We start from the raw sequence: 26,770 nt of genomic DNA on the forward strand, positions 1-26,770 counted from the left end.
GGACGATCGAGGTTGTCGATCGATCTGCCGTAGAACGTGTCAGGGCTGACCGCGGGCCTTTACGTAATCGCCGGTGTCTCGTTCCAGAGAATTGTTGCGAAACCTCGTCCACGCGGACGTCTCACGCGAGAACGAAACGACGATTTCTGAACAAGGATCCCCGTTATTTTTTTTCGTCTTCTTCTGGTCGATTAACGCTCCTGCGTATTTCTGGGCTGCCCAGCAAAATCATTTAAAAATAACATAACTATACACATACATATAAGTACAGATATTATAAATGCTTCTTCTATCAAAATGAATTTGGTATAAGCTTCTAGTGAAATAATATCCTCTGGAGCCTTGTTTCCTACAAACTTATTCGTGACGCAATAGATAAAGTTCCGAATACATTATCTAAATGAATTCTTCAACGAAAGTCCATAACAAAATGGATTCACCAAAAAAGTAAACTTCGTTTCTTATGCTATGTTTGTTTCAAATTTTCACAATCTCTGCATCTGCTTCCTCGTCACAGTCGAGCATCCTTGTCCATTGAATGCAAATTTGTCTCGTAGAAAACGCATCAAGGATCATCAATAATCTTCTCTCGATACGAGCATTAAAAAAAACCCAGACGAGCATTAACCGGCTTCTATTAACGCAAGGTTAAAAGACGAGAAGGAACTTTAAAAGCAACACGTGTCCCGCATACAAAGAAACCGAGGGACCGCGATCAAATTCTCTTTATCGCTGGTTCGTATCGCACGATTCGCATAATGTCACTTACAGCAACCGGATGGAGGCAGCGACGACGATCCGTGGCCTTTTTTTCCTTCGCGACCGATGGACTGGCTATTCGTCCCAGGAAGTCGAGACAGCGATTGCGCAACCCGGCATCCTTGTAATCTGCCTAACAACATAATAAGTGATTTCTTGCTTACTTTGTGCGAACTATGGAATGGCGACGGTCTTGGGAATTGCCCGTTCGTTAAGCGGCGGTAATAACGGAATGCGTTTAAAGGTCGTACCGAACTGCTGACATCATCTTATCTTTTTATAACAAAAGGAGTTATGTAGAGTACAATAAAGGACTTGTAAAATAATTTCCAATAAAGAATTTGTGATAATGGATAAAAATTCTGCGATTTCATAGAAGCGACCAACTAAACCTCAGAGAAAATCTAATATACATTTATTTTTAATCTCGAAATCCTGTGATTTTTATTTCTCCTTTCCAAATGTTTGTCAATTTCTTTTCTTAGTCAAGGAAAACAGTTGGCAGGAATACGTGGGAAACTAGACTCGAGCAAACATACAAAATTCGCAGATGAGAGATAGTAAAAACGCGAAAAACCGGTCGACAGCGGGGCGTTCGATCGTGGCGGCCATGGAATGGAGATTCGAGTGCACGTATACATGAATACGGATGGTGCACGTACACGTATACACGGATAACCATGTGTACGATGATGTCGGGACGGTAATATCAATACGGCAGAAAGGCAGGATAGTCGCGTCTGATTTTCCGAGCGCATCGGCACGTGGATAATGTTTTAATGGAGTTTGCGGAGTGCGAGGAGGGTGCTACGGCCGGGCCAGGGCCAAGGGTGAACCCGCCACGGTTTACATACCATTTACTCGCGCCCTGTAACCTCGCTCAGCCCTGCCTGTTTACAGTGCTGTACAAGCTGTGCAAAAGCTCGCGTCGCCTACATTTTCTTACGCGCTACGTCAAGTTGCCGAATCGAGCTTGATAGCTGATAACGGTTACGTTGATAGGAGCTTGCTATCTTCAATGGTGGCGAGCGATACGTGTCCTGATCGTTGGATAAACATTCGGTTTCTTAGCCCTAGAAGAGAGAGAGAGACTATAGTTTTCGATTGATTTTCGAGGCAGAGGGTTGTCGGTGGGATAATCGAGGTGGAGTAATGGAATTGTTATGGGTTCGTGGGCTGAGTTCTTGAGTAGGATGGAAATTTAGGGTCTTGTGAGGTTCAGCTTGAAGATCAAGAGTCGAGTCAAGGATTCGAAATTAAGTGCTTTGATTGGAGGAACGAATGGAACATTAACGTGTCATAGTTTGTGATTGACCCTTTATAGTATGTAATTATAATCGTTTTACGAACTCTGTGACTGTCACTTCGTCCAATCGTGACTATGAATTAAGTAGATACAATCGTTTTTTATGATTTTCGAGGAATTAACTTAAATCATGAGTGATATATTAAAAACTTATGTACTGGTGAATCAAGGAATTCCGGACCGACTTCGCACGAATGGAAAATACGTAGCTTCAAATAGCAACAACGCATGGAAAGCAGGAAAAACGTAGACAGAGAACGTGTTACACTTTTCATGTGTGTGCGATGCGAGTCCGGAATCTAATGAGCTGTTTGTAGAATAATATTAAATTTGGCAACTTAAACAAGAATAGATTTTGATAAAAGGAAACATGCACTGAATGAATGATATAGCTATGAGATAGAATGGAGTAATGGAATTTACGAATTAAAAAGAATACGTAATCCACTGGATCCGAAAACAAAGCGAGTGCGATCCGACAATAAACGTCGCGAAAATGCGTGGAACGGGCGTAAATGGGTGCGTAAACAGTGTCCTTTGTGAGGCGCGTCGATACGCGAGAGCAAAAATAATAGCGGGCCCGAAAATCCCGTGAAATTTGACGAGCATGGTTCGAGCTATCGTGTCTCCTGCAAAAAACGCGTTCTGTGCCGCAAATCCAGCTAACGGTCGTCACCCACCTCCTCGCCGCTACCCTGCCATCGGTGTTCATTCGTCGGAAAATTCGTTGTCGCGCGCAAAACCATCACGAAAAAAAGAGAGAAAAATAACAACGCCGCGTTCGAAGTAAAACAGACCGTGAGGTGAAGCGAATCGTTTTCGAAACGAATCGCGGATCATTTTTTTCGTCAATGTCTGCCATGTTTCATCCAAGTCATGATGATCAGAAAGAGTCGCTAAAACTAAAAATAAGCTCAAATTTTGATAACTTATCTATTTTTCATTGTACAAGAAATTATTTGAACTTAAATGGCGATGAAGTCATAATATTGTTCATTATAAGGTAAATGTCCCAATTCTTAATCATTGACATAATTTTAACATAACAAAAATTTAAAACCAATACAATAAAAAGTGTTTCTTTTCTGAGGAGCAAAATTGATTGTAAATGATTTTTTGCCTGATTCGTCTGAACGTACATTAAATTCTACACGGGAAAGTATTTTTCATTATCAATCATGACTTACACATTGTTTTTTATGTTCAGTTGATAATGGAATTGTGCTTAGCTGAGTAGAATTGAGATACATATCTTACTACTAGTTTTCAAATTGTACTTTCAGAAGATATCTACTTTTTGTCAATTGTCACTTCATCATAGAAATGTGCTGATGCGTACTTACAGATGCTTCTTTCGAGAACACGTCGTGTTTCTTAAATGAGCTGTTTGTAGAATAATATTAAATTTGGCAACTTAAACAAGAATAGATTTTGATAAAAGGAAACATGCACTGAATGAATGATATAGCTATGAGATAGAATGGAGTAATGGAATTTACGAATTAAAAAGAATACGTAATCCACTGGATCCGAAAACAAAGCGAGTGCGATCCGACAATAAACGTCGCGAAAATGCGTGGAACGGGCGTAAATGGGTGCGTAAACAGTGTCCTTTGTGAGGCGCGTCGATACGCGAGAGCAAAAATAATAGCGGGCCCGAAAATCCCGTGAAATTTGACGAGCATGGTTCGAGCTATCGTGTCTCCTGCAAAAAACGCGTTCTGTGCCGCAAATCCAGCTAACGGTCGTCACCCACCTCCTCGCCGCTACCCTGCCATCGGTGTTCATTCGTCGGAAAATTCGTTGTCGCGCGCAAAACCATCACGAAAAAAAGAGAGAAAAATAACAACGCCGCGTTCGAAGTAAAACAGACCGTGAGGTGAAGCGAATCGTTTTCGAAACGAATCGCGGATCATTTTTTTCGTCAATGTCTGCCATGTTTCATCCAAGTCATGATGATCAGAAAGTGTCGTTAAAACTAAAAATAAGCTAAAATTTTGATAACTTATCTATTTTTCATTGTACAAGAAATTATTTGAACTTAAATGGCGATGAAGTCATAATATTGTTCATTATAAGGTAAATGTCCCAATTCTTAATCATTGACATAATTTTAACATAACAAAAATTTAAAACCAATACAATAAAAAGTGTTTCTTTTCTGAGGAGCAAAATTGATTGTAAATGATTTTTTGCCTGATTCGTCTGAACGTACATTAAATTCTACACGGGAAAGTATTTTTCATTATCAATCATGACTTACACATTGTTTTTTATGTTCAGTTGATAATGGAATTGTGCTTAGCTGAGTAGAATTGAGATACATATCTTACTACTAGTTTTCAAATTGTACTTTCAGAAGATATCTACTTTTTGTCAATTGTCACTTCATCATAGAAATGTGCTGATGCGTACTTACAGATGCTTCTTTCGAGAACACGTCGTGTTTCTTTGTATGCGAGGGCAACAGATAGAACCGAGCACGAAGCTCCATCTCTTGACGGTACTGATTTAGATCAGTAAGATTGAATTCTTCCAGCCTATCATCTTTATTTAACTATCCACATAATCCACATAAAAAGTTCGCATAATATATAGTATCTCTAACAGTTTAAAAAAATAGAAGAGTTAATAAAAATGTGTTAGGACAATGCAGATTTTAGCTTCCTAAGTAAAAACTGAAACGAATAATGCATATAAAAACTAACAATACATATATGTAACGAAAGTAACAATAATTTCCAGATATCGAGTAACTAAAGAAATCGTATCTAAAACGACCGAAAGTCATCGTTCCAGAAAACGAAATCGTGTTTGGGACGCGCGAGGCGAAAGGCCCGACTCGTCTAGGTGGTAAGATTGTCATCGCGGTTTAATTAAATCGAAAAACGGATAGTCATTAATGACAAGTGGCGCCCGATCGGGATGACTCAGTGATTTCTATTGATCGCCGCAGCTGGGACCCGATACGGCACCTTAACACCAGCTAGCGACAATCATGGCCGGTGTAGCGACGTCTCGTGACGCAATATCACGCTGCCCTCTCAATGTTATCAGCTACGAGCCAAAAGGACGCGCGTAATGGATCCTCGCGACCCAACGATGCTTTCAGTTTGCATCTTTTACCACAACAATGAACTGTACCTAAGCCTGACAAGCATGATTCGAGTTGAATAATCTTACTCCGACTGATTTTCAAATAATTATGAACAAATACAGGTACAATAGAAATTGTTTATAATGGAGTTCACACATTAAGAGTATCATATTTGCATTTTTCTTCCGGCTCTCATTAACTGAACATGTTCTATGTAAATGTGTCTCGTATTACGAGCATAATCGAAACTCTGATGCCATCACCGATAAGACTGCGGCGATTACCGAAATTAAACGTTGTTGAATCGGAAACTTGATCGTCGCGATACCTTCTCGATTTGCATAGCTTCGATCGCGTTTCATTAAAAGCGTTTGTCGCGTAATCGACGTGTCTCGCGTGAACCCTGCTTATTACACGATCCTCGATCAAGATCAACCAATAAATCGGCGATCGCTCGATACGTTCGAGGGGGAAAGGATTAACGCGTACCGTTTCGATTAATGCTTTCGTCGTACGCGAAACCCAGCGACGATAGCATCGAGGATCGTGTGTAGATATTTAGGTGTGCGCGATCGTGCGGCCGCGCGGTGGAAGAAGGCCCATAAACTTTCGTGTCCCGAGATAGGAATCGTCAGGTGCGAAAAGCGTGACGGTTCTGGAGGGAAAGCGCCTCGAGACCTTACGGCCGCGCCGCCCGCCGACTATGCAAGTACGTCGGTGTCTCTGAGAAAGCAATGCATCGTGCGTAACTCGAGCCACCGTGTCCGCGGGCGTTTCCCCTCGCGAGACTCCGTTCTGATTCGTTCAATGCCCGCACGATATCACGGAGCTGCTTTTACAAGGAAATTGTTAACACGATTTTCAACCATGAACAGTATATCCTGTTTCAAACCATTTTTGTTACATGGAATCAAAATGGTAGTCTACAAAAATAAATGCTCGTAGATCACTAAAATAAGTGAAACAATTAAAATGTTCAACAAACAATTAAAATTCTGACATAAAAAATTCTTTTTCTGAGTAAAAGACTTCTGTATTTGAAGCTCGTTCGTTTATTGCCGTTGTTCATTATAACAGAGAAAAAATAATGTAGGAAAGACATTGATAGTTACATACAATGTATACAAGTACACGTCATAGCATCCCCCGCAGTGCTCGTATCGCGGCAGCGACACGTATCAAGGCAGGCGGGAGCGATCGGCGAACGAACCTGAACGAACCGAGACACTGTGGCGGCAGCAGCAGGTTGATGGATGCCGGGTCTCATGAGAAAATCCCGTTGGTGGGGAAGGCGGCCGGTCGTGGTAGTGCATTCCACGGCGTTGGTAGCAGCCGCGAGCGTCTGCGTCGGTGTTAGTATTTACAAGTTCGTCGCGCGCGTGTAGTAACGGGTGGTCGGTCCGGGTGTTGGTGCACCCGGTTGTCGAGGTGGGGAACGAGCCCGGAGGTGGGGGTAAGTAAGTACCCTGGGTGCTACGGCGACCCTAGGTTGCCCGAGAACGATACCCGGAGAGACAGAAGCGAGAGAGACACAGGCTGGGGAAGCGGAGCGCGACTGCGAAAGACAGGAACAAAACGAAAGGACAGCAACCGTGAACGACCCGGAGAGCCGGAGACCCGGAGCGGTGGGTAGGGGGCACGTAGCGACGAGCCGTACGATCGGCTGCGGGGGTGGGAGGTGCCACGCCGAGATATCGGGTGGGGGTTGGTACGTTTGTCCACGGTCACCAACACACGCGCTAATTCGCCGCTCCGTCCTACGACTTCGGACTTCTCTTTCTAACCAGTATTTTTCCCTCTCTGTTGTTGCAGCGCTGGCGCGACTGTCGTCGAACGGTGGGGATGTCGTCTCCGGCCCCCGTGCCGTTGGAAGGGAGGACAAAAGCGGCGGAGGGAGGGTAAAGCAGGAGACGCCGACGACCACGGTGACGGCGGCGACGACGACGACGACGACCGCCACCGCCGCCGTCGCCGCCGTGGCGAGGAGGGCGGGTGGCGATGCCGGAGGCTGCGGTAGTGGGATCCCGGCGACGATCGGTGGGGGACTCATTGGTGGGGACAGGGAACGCGGAGGTGGGGGCGGATGCGGAGATGGTGGTGGATGTGCCGGTGGTGGAGGCGACGTCGCGGTGAAGGAGGAGAGGCCACCGGCTTCAGAGAGTGTCGAGCCGACGGCCGCGTTTGACGTCGCATCCCTCGTTCTCTACGGCTCGCGCGCACTACCGATCCGCCTAAAGATCTTGCTCGATCAGTTGTTCAACCAGTTGCAGCACGCGCAAGTGACACGCATACTAGCCGCTTTCGGCTGGACGTACGAGGATTACACGCGGGGATACATACTGCAGGTGAGTGATCCATACAACATTTCACGGAGGTTGGTTTTCTCTCTTTGATCTCGCGGGATAGGAGTCGCGGTAGGAACGCGCGGGGATTCGACGGAGTGCTTCTCGCGACGGAGGACCTTTTCTTGACGATCGACGGACGGGACCGAGTGACAGAGTGATGTGTACGGAACAGTGTTCTCGATAAACGATCACTTCCCGGAATTCGTGCTCGGATGAATAAGGCAAGTGACAGCGCAGTGGATTTCGGAGTAACCGATCGGTTCGCACGAACCGGTGGCTAGTACGGAGCATCGTGACGAAGTGACATCGCTAGATTAATATAGTGAAATTAGAGACTTCAGCAGACGGACTGACAGTTGCACGGAACTGACTAAAATTTTGACCTTAAACTGAATTCGAATAACGACATAAAAAATTGTGACAGATTTTTACATTATATACCTCGAGTTTCAATTCTATGTTGTTGATCCCATTGATTGTCAAATGACGAATCGCCAAGTAATAAGTCTTTCATGAAACGAACTGTATTCCGTACTGCGAATTGAACGAGGAAATACAATCTCTGTGAATCGAACGAGGAAACAGGAAGAGAGGACTCTGAGAAACCCGTTTCACGGTGTTTGAAAGTGCGTCGTGAAGAAGTGTAGTGATCACAATGGGAATTTCGTGGACACAGTGCTCAGTGAAGAACGCTGTAACGAATGACTTGTGCCGAAATTCGTGGATCCCGGAAATTCGTGATGTTCGATGACGGGACTCGGAGACTGTCGTGTGCTCCAGAAATTGTGAGTGTAAAACGGAATCCAAATAGTTCTTTACCAATAGTTTCTTTAAATGGACTGAAAGTTGGGACTGATTGTGATGGACAGAGTGCGACTCGTGAAGGTCTCCGACCTCAATAAAATCGTCCCTCGGTTCCTAATTTAAATTAAACGATAAGCGATTTCAGAGAAACATGTGAGAAGGTATTTCGATAGTTTTGACTTGACCTGTGGGTTAATAGACTTGTTTCGTGTAGAAGGGCTTAATTTCATTGAGTGCGCGATTGAACTGACAGCAACGGACAGGAATTGTCGCGACTAAGGAAATGTTCGAGGTTGTTCTTTAATTTTCAAATTATTTTTCATATTTTGAAGTTTGATAATCGTGCAGTAATGGAAGAAGTGTCGTGGCGTGCGATTATCTCCATATTCCAGTTTTAACAACGTTCTTAATTAAGTTTCGGTATTTCCTAACGTGACATGACAATTCATCACGTACCATACATGAAACAGTTGAATAACGATGTCTGTTATTGTTTCAATCTAATAGCATGTTATATCAATTTGACGTTTCAATGCATAACTTTAATGATTCGAAACATTCGACGCCGCTGTCTGTCAATTCGTGATCATTGTATTACCGTATCACCGTAACGGCTAATGAACGTTACATTCATAAAAATAGATCGGAATTGGGTTTGGTAATCGATTCTAACGAAGCGTTCGATCCTGAACCACGCGTTGGTGGGAAACGTATCGAAAATACGCGCGCCACGGCCGCACATTAATCTCTCTTGCAGCGCGTCGCGTATCGGCGTGTCTCTCTCTGGGTTTCTATCGGGCCAGGCCGGCAGCGATAGAAAATGGCCAGTATCCGTGTAAACTGAATTGCGCCGATGTCAGCGTGAAATTAAAACGTATGGAAAACCGGTTCTCGCGCTCGCCTCGTTCCCGTGTCCCGCGTAGTGTGTGCGCGCTCTCTCGCCCTCACCTTCTGTTCTCTTGTGCCGATCCGGAATTTTCATCGATGGATTCCTTGCGAATACCGTCGAGGTTCGCGAACGAAGGACAAGGAAGAGTGGATACAGACAACATTTTGTCTAATCAATTTTCTAGTTTGACCAGTAAAATTACAGGTTACTCATTCTCATTAATTAAGAATTAGATTACAAAATGTTTGAAATATATTAGATACGATAACGTTCATTTTCTATTGTCGTAGGAGAATTGAAATCTTGACAAATGTAGACTCCGATAAGAAGTTATAACTTATTAGATTTTCATAATGTCAATCAGAGTTAGAATTTGCAATACGATTTAATTGAAAATTGCAATGAATGAGAATAAAATTAGAAGGAAATATTTTCTTGTCGTGATTCTATTAAGATTTCGAGGATGTCGTGACGAATGTCGTGGATCGTGCGAGCGCATCACCGAAACGGGCGAGACGTGTCGGGAATACGAGGAGAGAGGGCGGTCCTCCCTTCGGGAACGGTTTTTCTGCGGTTTCGAGGTAGCACTCGAGGGCGCCTCGAGGTTCGAATCACGCTAATGGGTGATCGCGATGCTCGACAGGTGACGATTTCCTCAAAGATTCCATCTTCTTGCAATCATCTCTCCATAAAGGATATCAAAATGTTTTTAAATGTAATTTACCTCGTTCTTGAAAAGCTCAGAAAAAGTGAACATTCCAGTCTTTCTTATTAGACGTGTATCTTAAATCTGAGGAACACCGTAATTCATCACTGTCTTATTAATACATTTTCTTAACGCTGAAATTAAAACTTATAGGATTATATTTTTGTGCAGAATTAAATAATGTCTTTCCAAGTGTCGCGACGTTATAGAAATTTGTCGGGCTAGCTAACGACCCATCGCCCGGACGGATGGCAGTCGTACGAGAAAGTCTGTGGATATTTATACATGCTTGACACGCGAAACTGACGTTAAATTTGATACTTTCTCTGTGCGGCCAATAGAACGCGGCGCATCTTTGGGAATTCGATCAAAAACATAGAATAGCTACACGCCTACTCGTATTCCTATTCATTTATTTAATATTCTTCTTAAAACATTCACTTCTTTAAATGAATAGGTAAAAATAATCAGCACTAGAATTGAAATCAATTATAGGCTGTCCAATTAAAGAAATCATTTAATGAATGAAATAAAAAAATGTGTAAAATTTATTTCTTGAGTAGATGTATTGTGCTTGTACAAGTTCGATTATTTAATATACGTAGGTACATATGAGAACGCACTTGTTCTTTTGTTCATGACGCAGATTTTTTAACAATTTTTGCATGTAAAAAGTGCACATGTTTACTTGTCAAGCCAACAACATTTTCAAATCAGTCAGAGTGTAAGGACTTTACCCAAGGGGCACATAAAAATTAATTTCAGTCGTGAGGCTAAAAACGAAATGTATGTCCGACGTTTGAGAAATTACTTTTGACTTAAACTGTACGTATCGCCGACGCGATTTTAAACTTGTTATTCGAAAAGGTGATCGGACGTGAAACGCGACCGGGCCGATGGCGACGCGTAAATGGACGACGGCTCGGTGCACGCGACATATTCCCGGCCAATTATCGCGATATCCCCAAAGCGGGAAGGCGCTAATTCCGCTTTCACCGAGTTTGCTCGTTGCTTATTACGTCGACGTTATCGCCGTCCCGTCGACGAGCCACCGACAGACGATTTCCGATCCGACCCTCCTTATCACAGTTTCTTACATGTCCGACAAAGTTTTTACATCAGTCTTTTGACGTCAAGCCTTTAGTTTCCTTCTTCACGCATTACATGTGTGCAGCATGTAGTTCTCTTATCAATTACTCTTAAATATTCTTAAACGATTAAATAGTTTCCATTATTCTATATCTATTAACGATTACATTATTGCACTTGTCATTACCAAAACGAAGAAGCAACGAAGACAATAATTTGATCAGACATAGTATTGTGTTAGAAACATTTATACGTTTACAAGTATAATTATTTCATAAATAGACAAAATCTGCAGATTAAAATTTATCCAGTGAAAAGAAAATATATTTGACTCAATCTACTAGTTATTTTATTCGAATTTTTCGCCCTGTTCAAGTATTTTCCATCTAGTCGTTATTCCATGTGTAACAAACAGAGACAGTATTTGCGTACAAATTGTTGTCCAGTCACGAAGAGACTTTGAAGGACGGGGCGGAGGGGGGTTAAGGCCGAGGATCGGCGAAAATTTATCATACCGCGATCTTTATTTTTCTAGTCGGGGCGTCGCTGTCAAACAACGTAAGACAACACCGGAGCTTGGCCCGTGTTATACATATGTATACAGACTGTATGTGTTATCTTTTGTAATTGAAACGCTTCTTGGCATACGCGCTCGATCGCCAGTTTCGAAAATAGTTCCGGGACGCGTTTCTTACGGTTATTTTTACATTAGAAGAATTAACCGGCTCGATCCTTGATAGTTCGAAAAAGTGAAACTAACACTACATGATATAAGATTTTAGAATCATTTAATATACAACATACACTGTTTAATACAAAACTGTAATAATAAGTAAAAGAGTAAAAATCTAGCAATTAGAACAAATTTTTCTAGGAAGTCGTAAACCACTCAGGGTAATCATAATAATTACTGATATTGAGTGATAAACGGTTGCTGGTTTACTACAAAGTAATTCTTAAACAGTTGGATCGACATTATTATAATTTTTCTCTAATTAACTTACCTCGTTCTACTCGAGGCATTAATAAGTACAAATTGTTCGAGAGGAAAACATAGCACGAGTTTCCCTCAGAGGATATGCGCAAAGATATTTCGCTGAACGAGAAATGTCCGTCACGAAAAGGTTGATAACAGTCATACATTATTATACAAACGTTTCTATTCAACGTGCTGCTTATCGAAAAGCGTCAGTATACCGACGCAGACACGCACTCTCGTTTCTTTGTTTTTCTTACGTACGGAGAAATGCGAAAGAACAGCGCGTGCCACGTTCGCACGAGCCCTCTATTTCTTTCGCCTATACAATTTTTCTTTACACGTTGCAAAGATTTTTAGAGCAAATCAATAATTTTGTCAAGAAGATTTATTTCAAACATAATTGTATGTACTTTTTGCATATTACATTTGCACATAAATGCATACAATCTAATCTGTCCGTTTGTATCTCCAATCGTTTCTGGGAAAGAAATCTTGATTCGATTTGAGATTCTATCGACAGATTCAGGAAACAGTTAAACGTATGATTGGTTCGAACTGAGAAATTATTTAAAAAAATAGTAAGGTGGAAGACGCGAACATTTCCTTCTCTAGTCGGCAGAGTCTGTCAGGGAACGCAGATGGACGGAGGTCATCTCGCGCGCGTTTCAACGTCCTCGGCGCAGAACTCGCTCGTAAATCGGGCGGCGCGAGCGGTTTCGCGCTCGCCAAAGCAAAGTGTTCCGTTCCGAGGCATCCGCAGTAAACTGCGACGCTTCTGCTCCCAGCGAAAACCCTACCGGATTCCACTGCCGTATTGCCGGTTCTACTACGAAATTGCCTTCTGCTTCGTCCGCGAAACTCGTGCCCGATACGCGGCGATATGATTTACCGTTTCCACGTCCTCTCCGCGACCTCTCCCTCTTTCAATGGATGATGGCATGATATCCCGTTCGACTTCGTTTGCGATGGTTAACAAAAAAATTTCGTTCGGAAATTGTCCTTTGTGTGAAATAACAATTTTGTAGTATCAGTTTTAAAAATGAAAAGGATTTCTTCTATATTTTAAATATTACATGCATTTTATTAATAGTTTAATTCGTATAAGTAAAAGAAATAGTGTATCTAAAAGAAGATTGAAATTCCTTAAATTGAAGAACTGTTTTGTGTGGAAAGGAACATGAAGTGGACGATTTCGTTATGAATTCTTCAGTATTGTTTCGCAAAAATGGACGGTCTGATCCGACCTGTCGCAGGAGCAGGTTCACGATGCAATATACACCCACACCTAGCTGTATACTATGATACTTTGCAACCTAACAACTTTACGATCGAGCATCTGCCACGATTCTTCTAACCTCGTCCCCCAGATGACTTCATTTCAACATTCTGAATTTGTGATAAGAAGAACAGTTTACAGTATTTGAAATTACAATTATTCTGGAAACACTTCAGTTTTTCATATAAATGAGATTCTTAACATTTTAGTAATCTCATTAGCAAAGTAAATTATCTGAGAGATTTTATTGATGTAAGAAAATCGAAGTTATCATACCTGCCCCAAGTTTGTGATTCGAAAGACAATTTGCATTGTACAAACGTTCTTTATATTAAATTCTTTTCTTTCCTTTTGTAATCATCGAATATTTATTAAATTATTCTATAAATGCATAAAATTTACGATGTTATAATAATACTATATGAAAGTATAAACAATAGGACAATTTAATTCAACCTCACGTATTATGTAATCAATATTCCTCGATTAAAAACTGAAAGATAAGTACACCTTTACATGAATCAGGGGATAGGAAGTATGGTGAAATATCGATCTGAAACTTAATAAGTTCAGGTGATCGCTTATTCGTTTAATAAAGAATCTACGTGTGTGCAGGTATATCCCCGTAGTTGACAGCCGTAATTGTGCAAGCCTTTTTTCCGCGGGCGTGCGCGTTTTCTTCTTATTAACGCGACTATTCATCGGCGATTTTTCCCTCGCGGGTACGTCGCTCGTGAAAGGGCCCCGGGCAGCCGTGACGAATTTATCCTCGATACGATTCGAATGGAAAACGAAAGTGACGAGCCTGACGAACGTGCTCGCGCGCCGAACAAAGCGAGCCTCGCGTTTTCGCGACGGAACGCGTTCCTTTTTATAGCTCAAGCTTTAGGCAATATTTTTTGATAGACGAATCTGGAATCTGCAGTAGTCTGTACATGGATATAAAAGAATTAGAAAATAATGTAAATAGATATAGAATCTGGGCTCAAAAACTTTTGGAATATTATGTGAGAATTGTGTAATCTTGCATAGCAAATATATTTTCGGATGAGTAGGATGTAAAAATGTTGTATGAAGATTAGGAATTCAATAACTATCCAATCTTTATTTTATTTAGTTCAATAATCTTAACTATTGAATTTTTAAGTAAGAAATTGCAATACAAGAGAGGTCAGTAGACGTGACAACGAAAAGATCGGAGCCCACGTAAATGACAACGAATCAGATTATTATTACATGCAACCTGCAATAGTTCTCCAATTAAATCAATCACATCACTTATGATTGAATGAAATATAAATTAATTCTAGATCACTGTAACAAACAATAAATTCTTCACATCGTTCACTGATGATGTATGATAATACGATTTACTCATTTCTGTTTCTCTAATTTCTGCTAAGTAAGAAAGCAAAGTTGTATGGTTTACAACTCGACAAGAGACACGTAGGACCGTCGATTCGTAAGGTCGAGAGTGGCAGCGATAAGTAGACGCGAACCAGTGATCGGAAACTGGCAAAGATAGTAGCTTGCAGACGATCGACCTGTCATTACTCCGCCTCGATGGGAGCATGATCCAAAACCGTAAATTATAGAGCGTCCTGAACGAGAAGAGAGCAGAGACGACACGTTCTCGAGCACCGTAGATCGACAGATTGGCTCGTGGAAAAGAAAGAAATGCGATAAGGAGAGGTGTGGGACGCGCCGCGACGCGAAACTGGATGAAAGGAAAAGAGAATCAACGTCTCCGAATCGCTCGAGCGGAAACGCGAAACCGAGAAGCAGCCTGACGATTGGGTCGAGGGAGATTAAAAATCAAACGTGACGTTCGTGATCGAACAGAATCATCTTTTCGTAATACATGATACTCAACTAAATTGTGCACGCTACTATGTGCGCTGCACTCAATGTCTGTGTTTGAACTTCATTTATCCCTTCCGTTTTATTTTACATACTTTGTTCCATTATTGTTTTCTTACCAGTGACGTCAAGCAAGGTGACAATTGACAGTTTCTCAGTCTCAGTTAGTGAAGTTAGCTTTCATCACAGATGCTTTAGTGACACTGATTTGGTTGACATTATTTATTAATACTGACATTATTTATTAATTGTTGATTAAGATACGTATTTATTTCTGCTAAAATTAGTTAGAAAGTTGGGTGATAGGCTTTTTAGATAGAAGACTGTGAATAGAACTTTAGACGTGGGACACGTTGTTTGGTTTAAGATAAAATTATTGCAAGGAATTTAGGCGTGTTGCCGGTATTATGTGGTCAATTTTCGCGATTAAAGACTCGTTCGTGTAAATAATTGATGATTGAAGGCGCGGGACGGAAAGTATCGTGTAAGCGAACGAAAAGTCCGGTGTTAAGGTACTGGGGATAATTATAGCGTGCGGAGGTTTTGATATATTACGTGACACGTTTAGTATGAGAGTGATTATACAGCGCGGTGGAGTAAAAGTGACAAAGAGTAGGCAGTTTTATCTTACAGTGCCAATCGTACGATATGGAATTTTCTATAAAGTCATCGGTCGAATTCAATATCTGTAATTTCACAAATATCAATTGAAAGGTGAGATGGAAATTGATAAGATCGTAACTGATCAATCGGTTTAATTAAAACCTCTTCTTCTTTTTAGTACATATGTTTATTTGAAAAAAAATAATTTTACAAAGGATTTTTTGGTTATCCTGTTTCACTGAAGCTTCTCAATTAAAGTCAAAATCATTGATTCGAATAAACAACTTAAAAAGAATTGTAATTTCAAATGAATCATAAGAAATAGATCTGAATCGTGTATTCTTTCTTTGCTAACAGTTCAAAAGACGGAAACCAAAGAATCTCTGCCAGTGAAATTCAAAACCTTCATAAACACTCGAAAACTTTCGATCTGAGATCCAAGGGAGCCAGAATCTAAACAATCGAGAACCAAAGAAGAGATCCCACAATCCCACTCCAAGGAAGGCCGACAATTCACGATCGCGAGATTGATACCCAAACACTCGACTAATTTAGCACCAACGATCCACCCTGACTCTTTGTCCCTTCTAAATAATGTTTAAGATAGTAAATGTCCCAATTTTTGTTCATATCACAATTGTTGCTCACATCTCTTTTTCTATAGTAAGTTCATGTGCAATCTCAGGCTAAAAGAGTAGAAATTGTGACGTGAACAGGAACATGAGATATTTACTATACATATTGCAGTTCTTGTAAAAAACAACGCAGAAAACTGCAGAAAATAATGATTTCTGTACATTACATCTTTTTATAAGTCCAATTTCGTCAATAGAAAAATTGTAACTGAGAATACAATTGTTGCTACAAATAGGATAGAAACTAATTTATAATGTCCCATACAAATCAATCACATGTATCCACTGAATTTCCTGTTACAATAATATAATGATCAAAGTTTTGATTTTGACAATGAGAAATACCAGCAGCCAAAAACTAGTTTGAACAGCGCCGTGGCTGCGCCTCTAAAAAGCCAGCCTGGATGTTTGGTGGTTGGAGATTTGAAACTCGTTTGGGTCGTACCTCTTAATTTTCCCTCGGCTCGTGCAATAGTATTATTTCGAGTGATGCTCCGGGGCCCGGCTAAGATTATTATTCGGCCGCGATAATGGCCGTGTTAAATGCACAGGAACGGACCGATCAAAGTCACATCGTTCATCTCTCGAAACGATGCGACCTCCGTCACGACAGAAGAGGGAAAAAGGAGCATAAAATTTGTACAGATACCGATCGTTAATGGTCGGTTCTCGATTCCGGAATCCGCGCTCGCGACTCGCGACGGAACACGACCAACGGGGTATTAACGATCATCGCCGATTCGGTGGCTGATCCCGCCGACCCGATAACGCGTCCGCGGGCCTTTCTTACTAATGCGTAATGCCAGTGTTTAATGCACAGTCCCCGGCGTAATCACGGTGCGCGAGTCTTTGGCCTCTCTAACTGATTGATAGCGACGCCGTGCTCTTCATACTCTTGTTCGTCAAAGGACGCGAAATTGCCTTGAACGGGGAGATGAACCGAGTGCTCGCGGTACCGTTCAATAATTTTGTCATGTTTTTCTTTTGTTTTCATTACATATTTTTACTTACGAAGAGCGATTGAAGGATTGAAGGCGAAACCGGTAATCCTATTTTAGTTCCATATCTGTATAGTGCAAATGTCGATGGAACAATCTTCTATCTTGTCTATTCTAAATTGTTTTTCCCAACTAAAGTACAAAATCAAACTACCATGCATTTGTGTACAGATTTAAAAAATGTGTAGGGATACATTACTATTCTATATTTTTGTTTGTCAAATGAAAAATAAAATCGAACTTCCGTGTATCTATACATACATGTATTTAATAAATTCATATTATATACAATAATATCTACTTTTTAATTAAACATTACGTTTTCTAAACTTCTGGTAACACATCTTCAAAGTCTTGTCTGTTCCGGCATTGAAATCACCCATAAGGCTTTCCACATCGTGCGACCGATTCGCTTACATAACGAATCGGTCTGCGTAATCGCTATTCTCACAGAACAAGTGAAAAAAAAGCAGCAAAAAATCCTAAAAAAAAAGGAAAAACAGAAACTCCTACGTAGTAGGCGAAACGCGGTAAGTGGCCGAAACGCAGACGGAGTTCTGAAAGAGGAGGGGGAGGAAGAGAGTGGAGGGACTGCAGATAGTTGCAATCCAATTTAGAGGCGGATATCCACGCGAGATCTTCACGATTTCTACACACGAATAAGACAGTCGAGGCACCGGCCGTGAAATCATATGCGGTGTCCAGTCACGGATGGCATTGCCGTCGATCGCTGTCTCTCCTTTTGAAGAGAAAAGCGGACCCGCTCCGTTGCGCCGGTCGTTCACTGTCACGCCGGCAGATGGCAGCAACTGTTGGAAAAAGTAATCAGGTTTCTGTGGTGATACAGGCAAGGTCTAAACGTTCGTCGATTTTTTAAATTGAAACAAATATCTTACAAATTATTCAAAGTCGTAATAGGCGAAGAGCTCGGAGCCAAAAAGGTCTCTAAAATAACAAAAATTAGTTCTTTACCACTTGATTATAGTAGTCGTATACATGAATATGCTATCAAGTTAAACTGTTATTAGGACAGGTATCACCGGGGTAGTAAAATGATTTTAAAAAGGCTGACACTTTATACATACATACATATGTATGTACGCATTCCTATTTAATGTAATGAAAAATAATGGTAGTCAGTCAGGGCAGGGATGGCTAGTCATGCGCCAAGTATTTATGAAAAATAAAAGTAAATAGTAAATCTTCCTCCCTCTCTAAACTAACAAGAAGAAAATATGAAACACCAACCAATAGAAGTAAAAATCTCGAAAAACCAGTTGACTTGCTCACTGCGTCAGAAAATAGAAGATATACAAACAAAAGATGCAAATGGGAAACTATAAGTGACGCGAGAATAGGAAAAAGAATATATTTTTAAGTTTCGAGGAACCCACAACAAATGCCGGACAGGCATAATACCGAAGAATACGTCCAGTAAAGTAAGTAGAACCAGGAGGAGATTTTCCTAACGGACATAGTGCAAATAATTGAGGAAAGTAGCTCGGCTAGCTATCGTAAAAGGTGATCCGCCGCGAGAACGAATAGGTGTAATAAAAATCGCGCGGATTGGCCGTTGGAATAAAAATGTTATCGCAGAAGAAGAGAGAGTGAAGCACACAGGCGTGTACCTAGATGGAAAGCTGGTGGCGCGTCGCGATACCGATCGAACAATTTCACTAACGCGACCGGGTAATTGCCGGAGACTTAATTAAAGGATTAATTGGGTGCCGATGTAAGGACGACGGATCACGCCCAACGAATTAACAGCGTCCGACGACGTCGCGTTCTTGTTTAATTACGTGGCTCCTTGTATCAATCTTCTCATCAGTACGCACGCACACACAATCACCGCGTCGGGAAAGTCTTGTTTCGTTGACGTGAATTGCCCGCATTAATTACTGCCTGTATTTATGTATTTTATGTAGAGAGCGCTCGTTCGGCCGTAAAGCAGCAAACGCTGAGGTACCGCATAAGCAATGAATACAAAGTAAGGAGTAAATCTGTATACGTATGTCAGATATTATTATACATATACATATATACAAATATTATTTATTTGTTATGCAAATATTAGTTATTTTATAATAATCAGCATAATTCAAGAACATTTAGTACATGTATAAAGGATAGCATGGCTCTGGTTCTTATTTTATTCAGAACAATGTCTCGTGGGTATGAAATTATTTAAAATCTAAGGCATAGCAATTATGATTTTTACTTCACTTCGTAACACTTATTTTATTAAATATCGGCATAGTCTTACTCAATAATACCAGAGCGTCCTGGAGTGTACTTCAAACTAAGCATTAAACCAACTTTTGTCTTAATTGAAATGAAGACGTAGAATCGAATGGTGTAAATCCATATTTCTGACCAATTTAGTAGGTAATATAAACATTCCGCCTTATCACGCAGCAATTGCAGTTTATCACCTTAATATGTCCTATAAATGAAAGCCTCAAATGAAAAAAGTTTGTTCTATATTTTCGACTTATTTTCTCATGTATAATTACTCCCTCCACGCTTGTACCATCAACACTGGAACACTCTGTACACGCAGAATGCTCTTGGAAGTCCTTTATTTCTCTACTACAAGCATTAGTATTCGTTAAATTCTAAAACAATGAGAGAGAAATGATTCAATGAACACGATACGCGTGGGCGTTGATGTGCAACGGAACGAAAGGTACAAATCGGCACGATTATTGCTCATTGCGCAATGCGTATCGCTTCCCTAGTTTTGAAGACATTAATTTTCTGAAATACGGTTCATCGATATTTTAATATGACACATTCAGTTTCATTATCGAAGATCTGTAATTTGTTGACAAATATCTTTCGAGTTATTCGAAGTCGTCCTGTTACTCACCCTGTACAGTAAAAGTATAATAAACTTTCTTAACACATTTGTAAAATTTTAATACTCACATGTAATATATTACATGAATGACTGGTTATAAAGAATTTCCAGATATTATATGGTGTATCGCAATTTTTATAATTGACGAAAATAATGGAAATTAGCATAGAAAGCGAATAGAACGTTAGACATAATTTGTCTGGTGGTAATTTGAGCGACGCGACGGTTACGCGTCGCCCGTTTCGTTTCCGCGAGTAAAATGGCAATTGTGCGGCCGATTTCATTAGTCTGGTTGATTTTTCCGTGAGAAGGCGGCTGGCCCGTGCAGGCGCAGGTACGGGTGAACACGGGTAAGCGGGTTAAACGCGGTTCACATCGCTCCGATTCTCACCGCGAGCCGCATGATTTATTTTTTGTTTAAATTAGCAACCTTCCTAGTCAGGCGTTTCCTTTCTTTTGTTTACGCGGCGAATCGGCGAGTCTGATCGATGCCGCGAGGAACGGAGATGCTTACGCTATAGCGGCGCCTATCTCCGTTGAAAAAAAAAGGAGGAAACGACACGGGAGAGTGATAGATTTATGAGCGGCTTTAATCGCGAAGTGGAACTTTATGAAAATTTAATTGGAAAAGTTGTACGGGAGCATCCGTTGAAAGTTTCCTGGATACGATTGTTATATGCAAATAATTAGCTCAATTTATAACCCGCGATATGGAATATACCGTTTTTTTTCCTTTTCTTTATGGGAAATATTCATCGTTTAGTGTTATATTATACAGTCACATAGCAATTATACAACCCGAGTGGTTAACTACTGGTTGATTGAACACGTGCTGCGTGCTCTGCGATTGTTCATTGTACAGTGGAACAAACTGGCATCTGTTAGGCAGTGCTGCTGGAATACAGTTACCTAATCTAATTATAAGCATATCTATCCAATTTGTACAGAATTTATGTTATTATTAAATCGATGCACGATGTATGCTTCTTAATGCAACAACTATTTATCTTATTTTTAAATCATAAAAATTGCATCAAATCATGATTTAAATGACATTAATAATAGTTCTTGTAACCTGGATGCTCGTAGGACATTGAAGTGTACGTTTAAGTTTCTCTGGGAGATATTTTGAAATTGCGGTTTTCTCTGTTGATCCTTTCGAGAATATGGCCAGGTACATTGTAAAATACGCAAGAAGTAACCGCACCCGGGGCGATTTAAGAGACAGTAAATGACGCATGAACGCGTTCGCTGACAGTGACTCGCTCGATGGCAATTTCGTCCCCTCTCTGCGCGAACATTTTTCATCCGCCTTTAAATGTCACTGACATTAGCGTACATTCTTCTGTAATCGGTGAGTTTCGAAAAAGGACAAACAAGCCTACAATCTGTTTCTACATCTTACTTGAATTCTGTATAATATATTCTGTACCATATTCGAACCTATCATATGACGGTATATTTTATGTGATCTCAAAGACATTGTGATTGGACATGAAATGGCTTTATTAACAATTTAATTACATAGACGACATTTGTATTGCGCCATATACATTAGGTAACATATAATATAAGAGAATGGCATGCAGGCTGCTAAATCTGATCGGCACGGTTAATTAATCTAATTAAGGCGACCGGAAACGAGCTGCGTATTAAAATTTGTTTCACATTCCAAATAAGATTTTATAGTTATTGCCGCAGGATTAAAAGAGGTATGTGTCGTCTGAAAATGACCCACTGTTCCAAATCGACATCACCGAGTCCGACTTTCTCGAGCTCATAACTCAAGAACAATACCGTTCGCGAACGTTTGCGGCCATCGAGTCACTCGGCATTCGGTTCAACGTCCTCGGCTGCGTATTATCATTATCATTATCCCATCAGCGATGGCGCAGCGGTCGTGGAAATTAATAAAATCCCCGGGACGCGGCGACGGGATCGAGGGGATAAGCAGCGCGACGTTCGAGTTCATCGGCCAATTTAAAGGACATTAGACGTGCCAAAAAGCAGCTCGCCGCTCGTACCGGCCGTGGATGAAGAAACGGCTGATCGCCCGGAGGTGGCCGCTCGCGCGCAAAAAGAGACATTCTAGCGTGCGGAAAGATATTACCGATTATATGGTATCAACGGTTTAGCGATTGCTCTCACGTACGCGTGATTCCGCTAATTCGACTGTTACCGGCCGCTTCTTCGATCATTACCGCTGCCTCTGCCTCCGAGCCGTTCAATTTGCTGTCCCCTGAATCCATCTCACGGCCCGTTCTTCCCTCCTTTCCTTCTTTCGTTTCTTCTGGCCACGTTCCGTTTCTGTTCTTCCTTCTTTGCTTTTTTTTTTTTTTAATCTTGCTTTCTCTTCTCGTCGTTTTCTCGCGCTCCGGGAGATTCGTCGCGATTCGAACCGCGTGATTTAACCGTTTCGAAGCTTGTTTGCTACGAGTTTCAGGTCATTTCTGATGGGTGGGTGGCGAGAAACGCTTGTCCCGTGGGTACAATAGGAAAAAATTATGATCACTAATAATATTGTATGTCCAGCTTACAAATACCAGCTTCGAAAATAGTTTCAAAATGTATGTCACTCTTTATTCTTGACAGTCTACAAATATTGTACATTAAACTTGACTATAAATTTATTCAATTCTTAACCTAATCAGCGTTAACAGTGGAGAATTACGGAAGACAAGCCGGAGTCCAATGACCTCGCAGAAAACTGAATTTTAAGGCGGAAGAATTTTAACACGATCCCGTCAAGTGTTTCTTTAAAAGATCGTTAATCAATTGTGGGAACAAGAAAACGAGCACCGAAAGGTCTCTAATTCCGTGGCGCGCTGGTGTAAAACGTCTCGTACCGCGCCTTCAGTAGAACAAAGATTAACTTTTCGTTAAGTAACCTGTCGAAAAAAAAGAACGTCCTGCAACTCGTGCCGCGACCATGCGTAATAAGCAGATCCGGGCAAAAACGAAACGGGCTGCAAAAAGTGGGAGGAAAAAATACTACGCCTTCGCGCAAAAACCAGACACACTAAAATGTAATGGAGCGAAAAATTTTCCAGAATCGATAACGGCCGAGATCTGGCAGACATCTTCGATTAATGTAATCTAAAAGATCTTCATTTCGCGTTTTCTAATATTTATTTCACTTATTGCCGTTGCTTCCCATGAGAAGGAAACTTGACGTTTATACAACTCTAAATTCTTGCACATTCCTATTTATTAAAAAACCATTGTAAGTCTTGAAGACTGTGATTGTCGAAGATACATCCGTGGCACACGTTCTAGAAAATCGTTACCGGTTCGCGTCCGGAATTAAATCGCGAGTCCCACGGTAGGCATGCAGAGTCGCGTTCTCAGTTTCTCAGACGCGAGACCGTTTAGGCCAGGCGTTCCTTTCGCGTAACGAAGAACGTTTACCCGGTTCGCAGAATCGCTTTTCTCTCGACGGACCTCAGCTGGTCACGCACACGTGCGAATCGACGATGATTTCGAGTTCCCCGGAGAGAAAGGGATGATCGTCGGCTCGAATGCGGAAAATCCGTGTGGGAAAAGTCGCGAGCCGCCGGTAAAAACGCGAATGTCCACACGTTTTGGGCAATTGTTACCCGGAAACCGGCTTTGTTCGTGAACGCTTAAAGGTGAAAGTAGAGAAGTTTCAGACTATCAAATGGTTTTACTAATGTAGACTACTGTTTCCCAGGAACATGGTCTTCGAAGATCATGTGGCGCATAACTTAAGGTTGTATGAACCCTTACATAAAAACAATGACAAAGCATTGAAATTTTAACAGTTACTAGATATTACATTAATAAAACAAAATTTTAGAAACTTCGCGAGCCTATTAAAAAAGTTATTACATCTTGACTTCTATTGTCTTTGAATTTTGATTTCATTTATGAAAAAATATGAATGCAACATTTCAATAAAAAAATGCCAAAACTATATGTATATTAGAATATTAGAAATTAAGCATTAAAAATTCCATATGACTGAGAAAAGCAGGTTGTACAATTTTCTAAACCTTACTCCTCTGTAATTATCATTTTTTCTAAAAGTACATTGCTTCAAATATTGGACACAGCTTTTTATTACATGTCTTAAACTTTTGGCAGAGATCTTACGGCTCATCAACCTGAATTGCTGAAATCCAGTTTATACTCTAATCAGAAATGTGTCAGGTAGTATAAAATCGAACATAAATCTCTGTCAGTTTGTTTATCGCATCAAATTCTCCTGGCCTGACATCGTCTATGACTTTAATTAGACAAATTCTATTATTTGCCTGATAATCTAATTGAATTTAACAGAGCCATTCTTGTACACCTCTTATCGCGTCCGTGGAGTACACTAAGTTATACCGGTTCGTGTGAATCAATGAAAACATTTTTGCAAGCAGTATTTCCAAAAATTCTTGAAACCAGAAGATGTTTGCGCGGCGTCGAGACGTCACGTATCGACGCGGATAGAGTCACGGACTCTTTCTAAAACTAAAATCAGGGTGGCCAACGATACTATATAGAGAGCGAGAGAGAGAGAGAGAGAGAGAGGTGGCGGCGTCGGGGCTTGTATATTTACGCATACCGACGGGCTCGACGTAACGCAGGACTGCGACGCTTTTCGCGTCCCGCTGTATATTTCTTCAAGCACGCACACGCGGCCGCCGCCGCGAACGACGCAGCGCGCCGCGACGTTCCGTTAACGACGCCACTCCGAAATCCGAGGCGAACGTTATTTTCCGCACGAGCCGAAGCTGAGCGACACGCCGTAGCGTTTTTTCCAAATGCGAGACTCGAATCTTGTAACACGAACCAATTATTATTTCCTTTTTGTTACGTTTACATGCAACGAACCTTATAAAATAATCAGAATGTGTGAATTAATTGTGAAAAGACTATAAAGTTTTAGACTAACTGAAACTTGTATAAAACAACAAATTGTCATTTTGTTTTTATTATACCCAACCTCGGTTTGAACTTACAAGAAGCATTCGCAGCATTCAGAAGCATTTCCTGATCTGTAGAGTAGAAAAACGTTTGAGACGTATTTTTCTTATTGAGGGGACAACAAAGAACGAAATTATTATCACGGCCCATTAATCGATCAATAAAAAGTGATCTTGACTTTCGATCAGAGGTGTCGCAGAAGAACGGGTGTGACGAAATCAAGAACGCGAAAGAGAAACCCGAACGACCTTAGTCTGCAGGTTTCGCGTATAATCGATTCTAAAGAAACCTCGGCGGTCGGCAATGAACTCGAACCAGGAAGCGATATGTACGATGACATACTAAACTTAGAAATTGCTACTTTCTTCCAATTTGTTTTCCCGTATCGCTGTAACCATTTGTAGGATTGAAACAAGTCATGGATTACGTAGTTTTGTATTGAATAAAACTTCTGTGGTATTACTTCGGAGAATGGAATGTAGACAGATATTTTCTTTTATCTAGCCCTTAATTCCTATATGATATATCATGTGTGATCATAAGTTTTAAATTACAGAACCGATTGTTATATGATTGTGTATTCATTCTAATTAATCTAGAATATCAAATTAAATATTTCTCAACTTTATGTAAATCAGTTTCTAACAAACTTTAATACATATTCAGTTACTTGCACACGTCTCATTTAAATGTATAAAAATACAAAATATCCGCAGTTTAACGAGATTGCGCTGTATGCATGAAGTTCCGATCTGAAATTACGATCCTGTCTTTCTGTTATCTCCACTCCCTCGCAATAATAACATAGAAGTATGCGTAATCGTTAACGAGCATAATTGTCGGGTAATTCCCAGTTCGCATTGATGGCAACTTATATACAGAGTGTCGCGACAACTCGGCTAGAACTAATTACGATAAGGTGAATAAATTAGTTTGGTTACTCATCGACCCATTCTTATTAATCGTCGCACAACAGTTACGTAAACAGCCTTCTGCAATTGAATAAAAGTGTTTTTATCTAAACCGAACAGGATTCAATGTACTATATCATTTATTTAAAATGACATTATTTGTTAATTTCAAACCATTATAATATAATATTTTATACGATAACATTATGTTGGAAAATAGAATTAGATGATAGAAAAATTTTATTTACATGCCAATATGGCTTATCACACGCGCAATAGTTAACGCAATGAAGAGCCGTTGCACGCGCGAGGGTAAACAAGAAGCGAGAAGCTCGTATTGAAACGGGTGCGGTAATTGATTGGTTACCGTTTGATTACACGCGCGGGTATCGAGGAAATGTATTATTTAGTATACCGTTGCAATGCTAATTTTTGCAACGCTTCGTTGACGGCCGACCATGACACACAACGTTTCTTACAGGTTTCGCAGTTTTTATCGACATTTTACGTTAGAATAGGCAGTTTGAATCTATTCTGATTCATTTCTTTTTAACATGGAATTTTTGAATGAAAGAATAATAAACGATTAACCGTACGACAAATATTCCATAATGTTAATTATGATGAATTTCAATAATCATATAATTATTCAAAAAGTATATGGTTTACATTTTGTATTCTATTTACTTTATTTTAAACGGTAAAAATTCTTACGAGG

The 26,770-nt window shown here is 40.6% G+C and overlaps 1 protein-coding gene across 3 annotated transcripts in view; it reads left to right on the top strand.

Annotated features, from left to right (window-relative positions):
• Positions 1 to 7,270: 7,270 nt before the first annotated feature.
• LOC108632514 (zinc finger protein basonuclin-2) overlaps positions 7,271 to 26,770 on the top strand; it is a 25,809-nt gene continuing 6,309 nt past the window's right edge. For 2 of the 3 annotated variants that reach the window (XM_026819739.1, XM_026819740.1), the window contains exons 1-2: positions 7,432 to 7,507; positions 7,569 to 8,292. In XM_026819739.1, the coding sequence (XP_026675540.1) occupies positions 8,209 to 8,292 (84 nt within the window). In that variant the 5' untranslated portion in view covers positions 7,432 to 7,507; positions 7,569 to 8,208. Of the gene's footprint in view, positions 7,508 to 7,568; positions 8,293 to 26,770 lie in introns of all 3 variants that reach the window. The other variant, XM_018037164.2, reaches the window with a different exon arrangement.

The sequence above is a fragment of the Ceratina calcarata genome, unplaced genomic scaffold (assembly GCF_001652005.2).
Source record: "Ceratina calcarata isolate Rehan_Ccalc_2016 unplaced genomic scaffold, ASM165200v1 scaffold158, whole genome shotgun sequence".
In the NCBI taxonomy this organism is placed as follows: domain Eukaryota; kingdom Metazoa; phylum Arthropoda; class Insecta; order Hymenoptera; family Apidae; genus Ceratina; species Ceratina calcarata.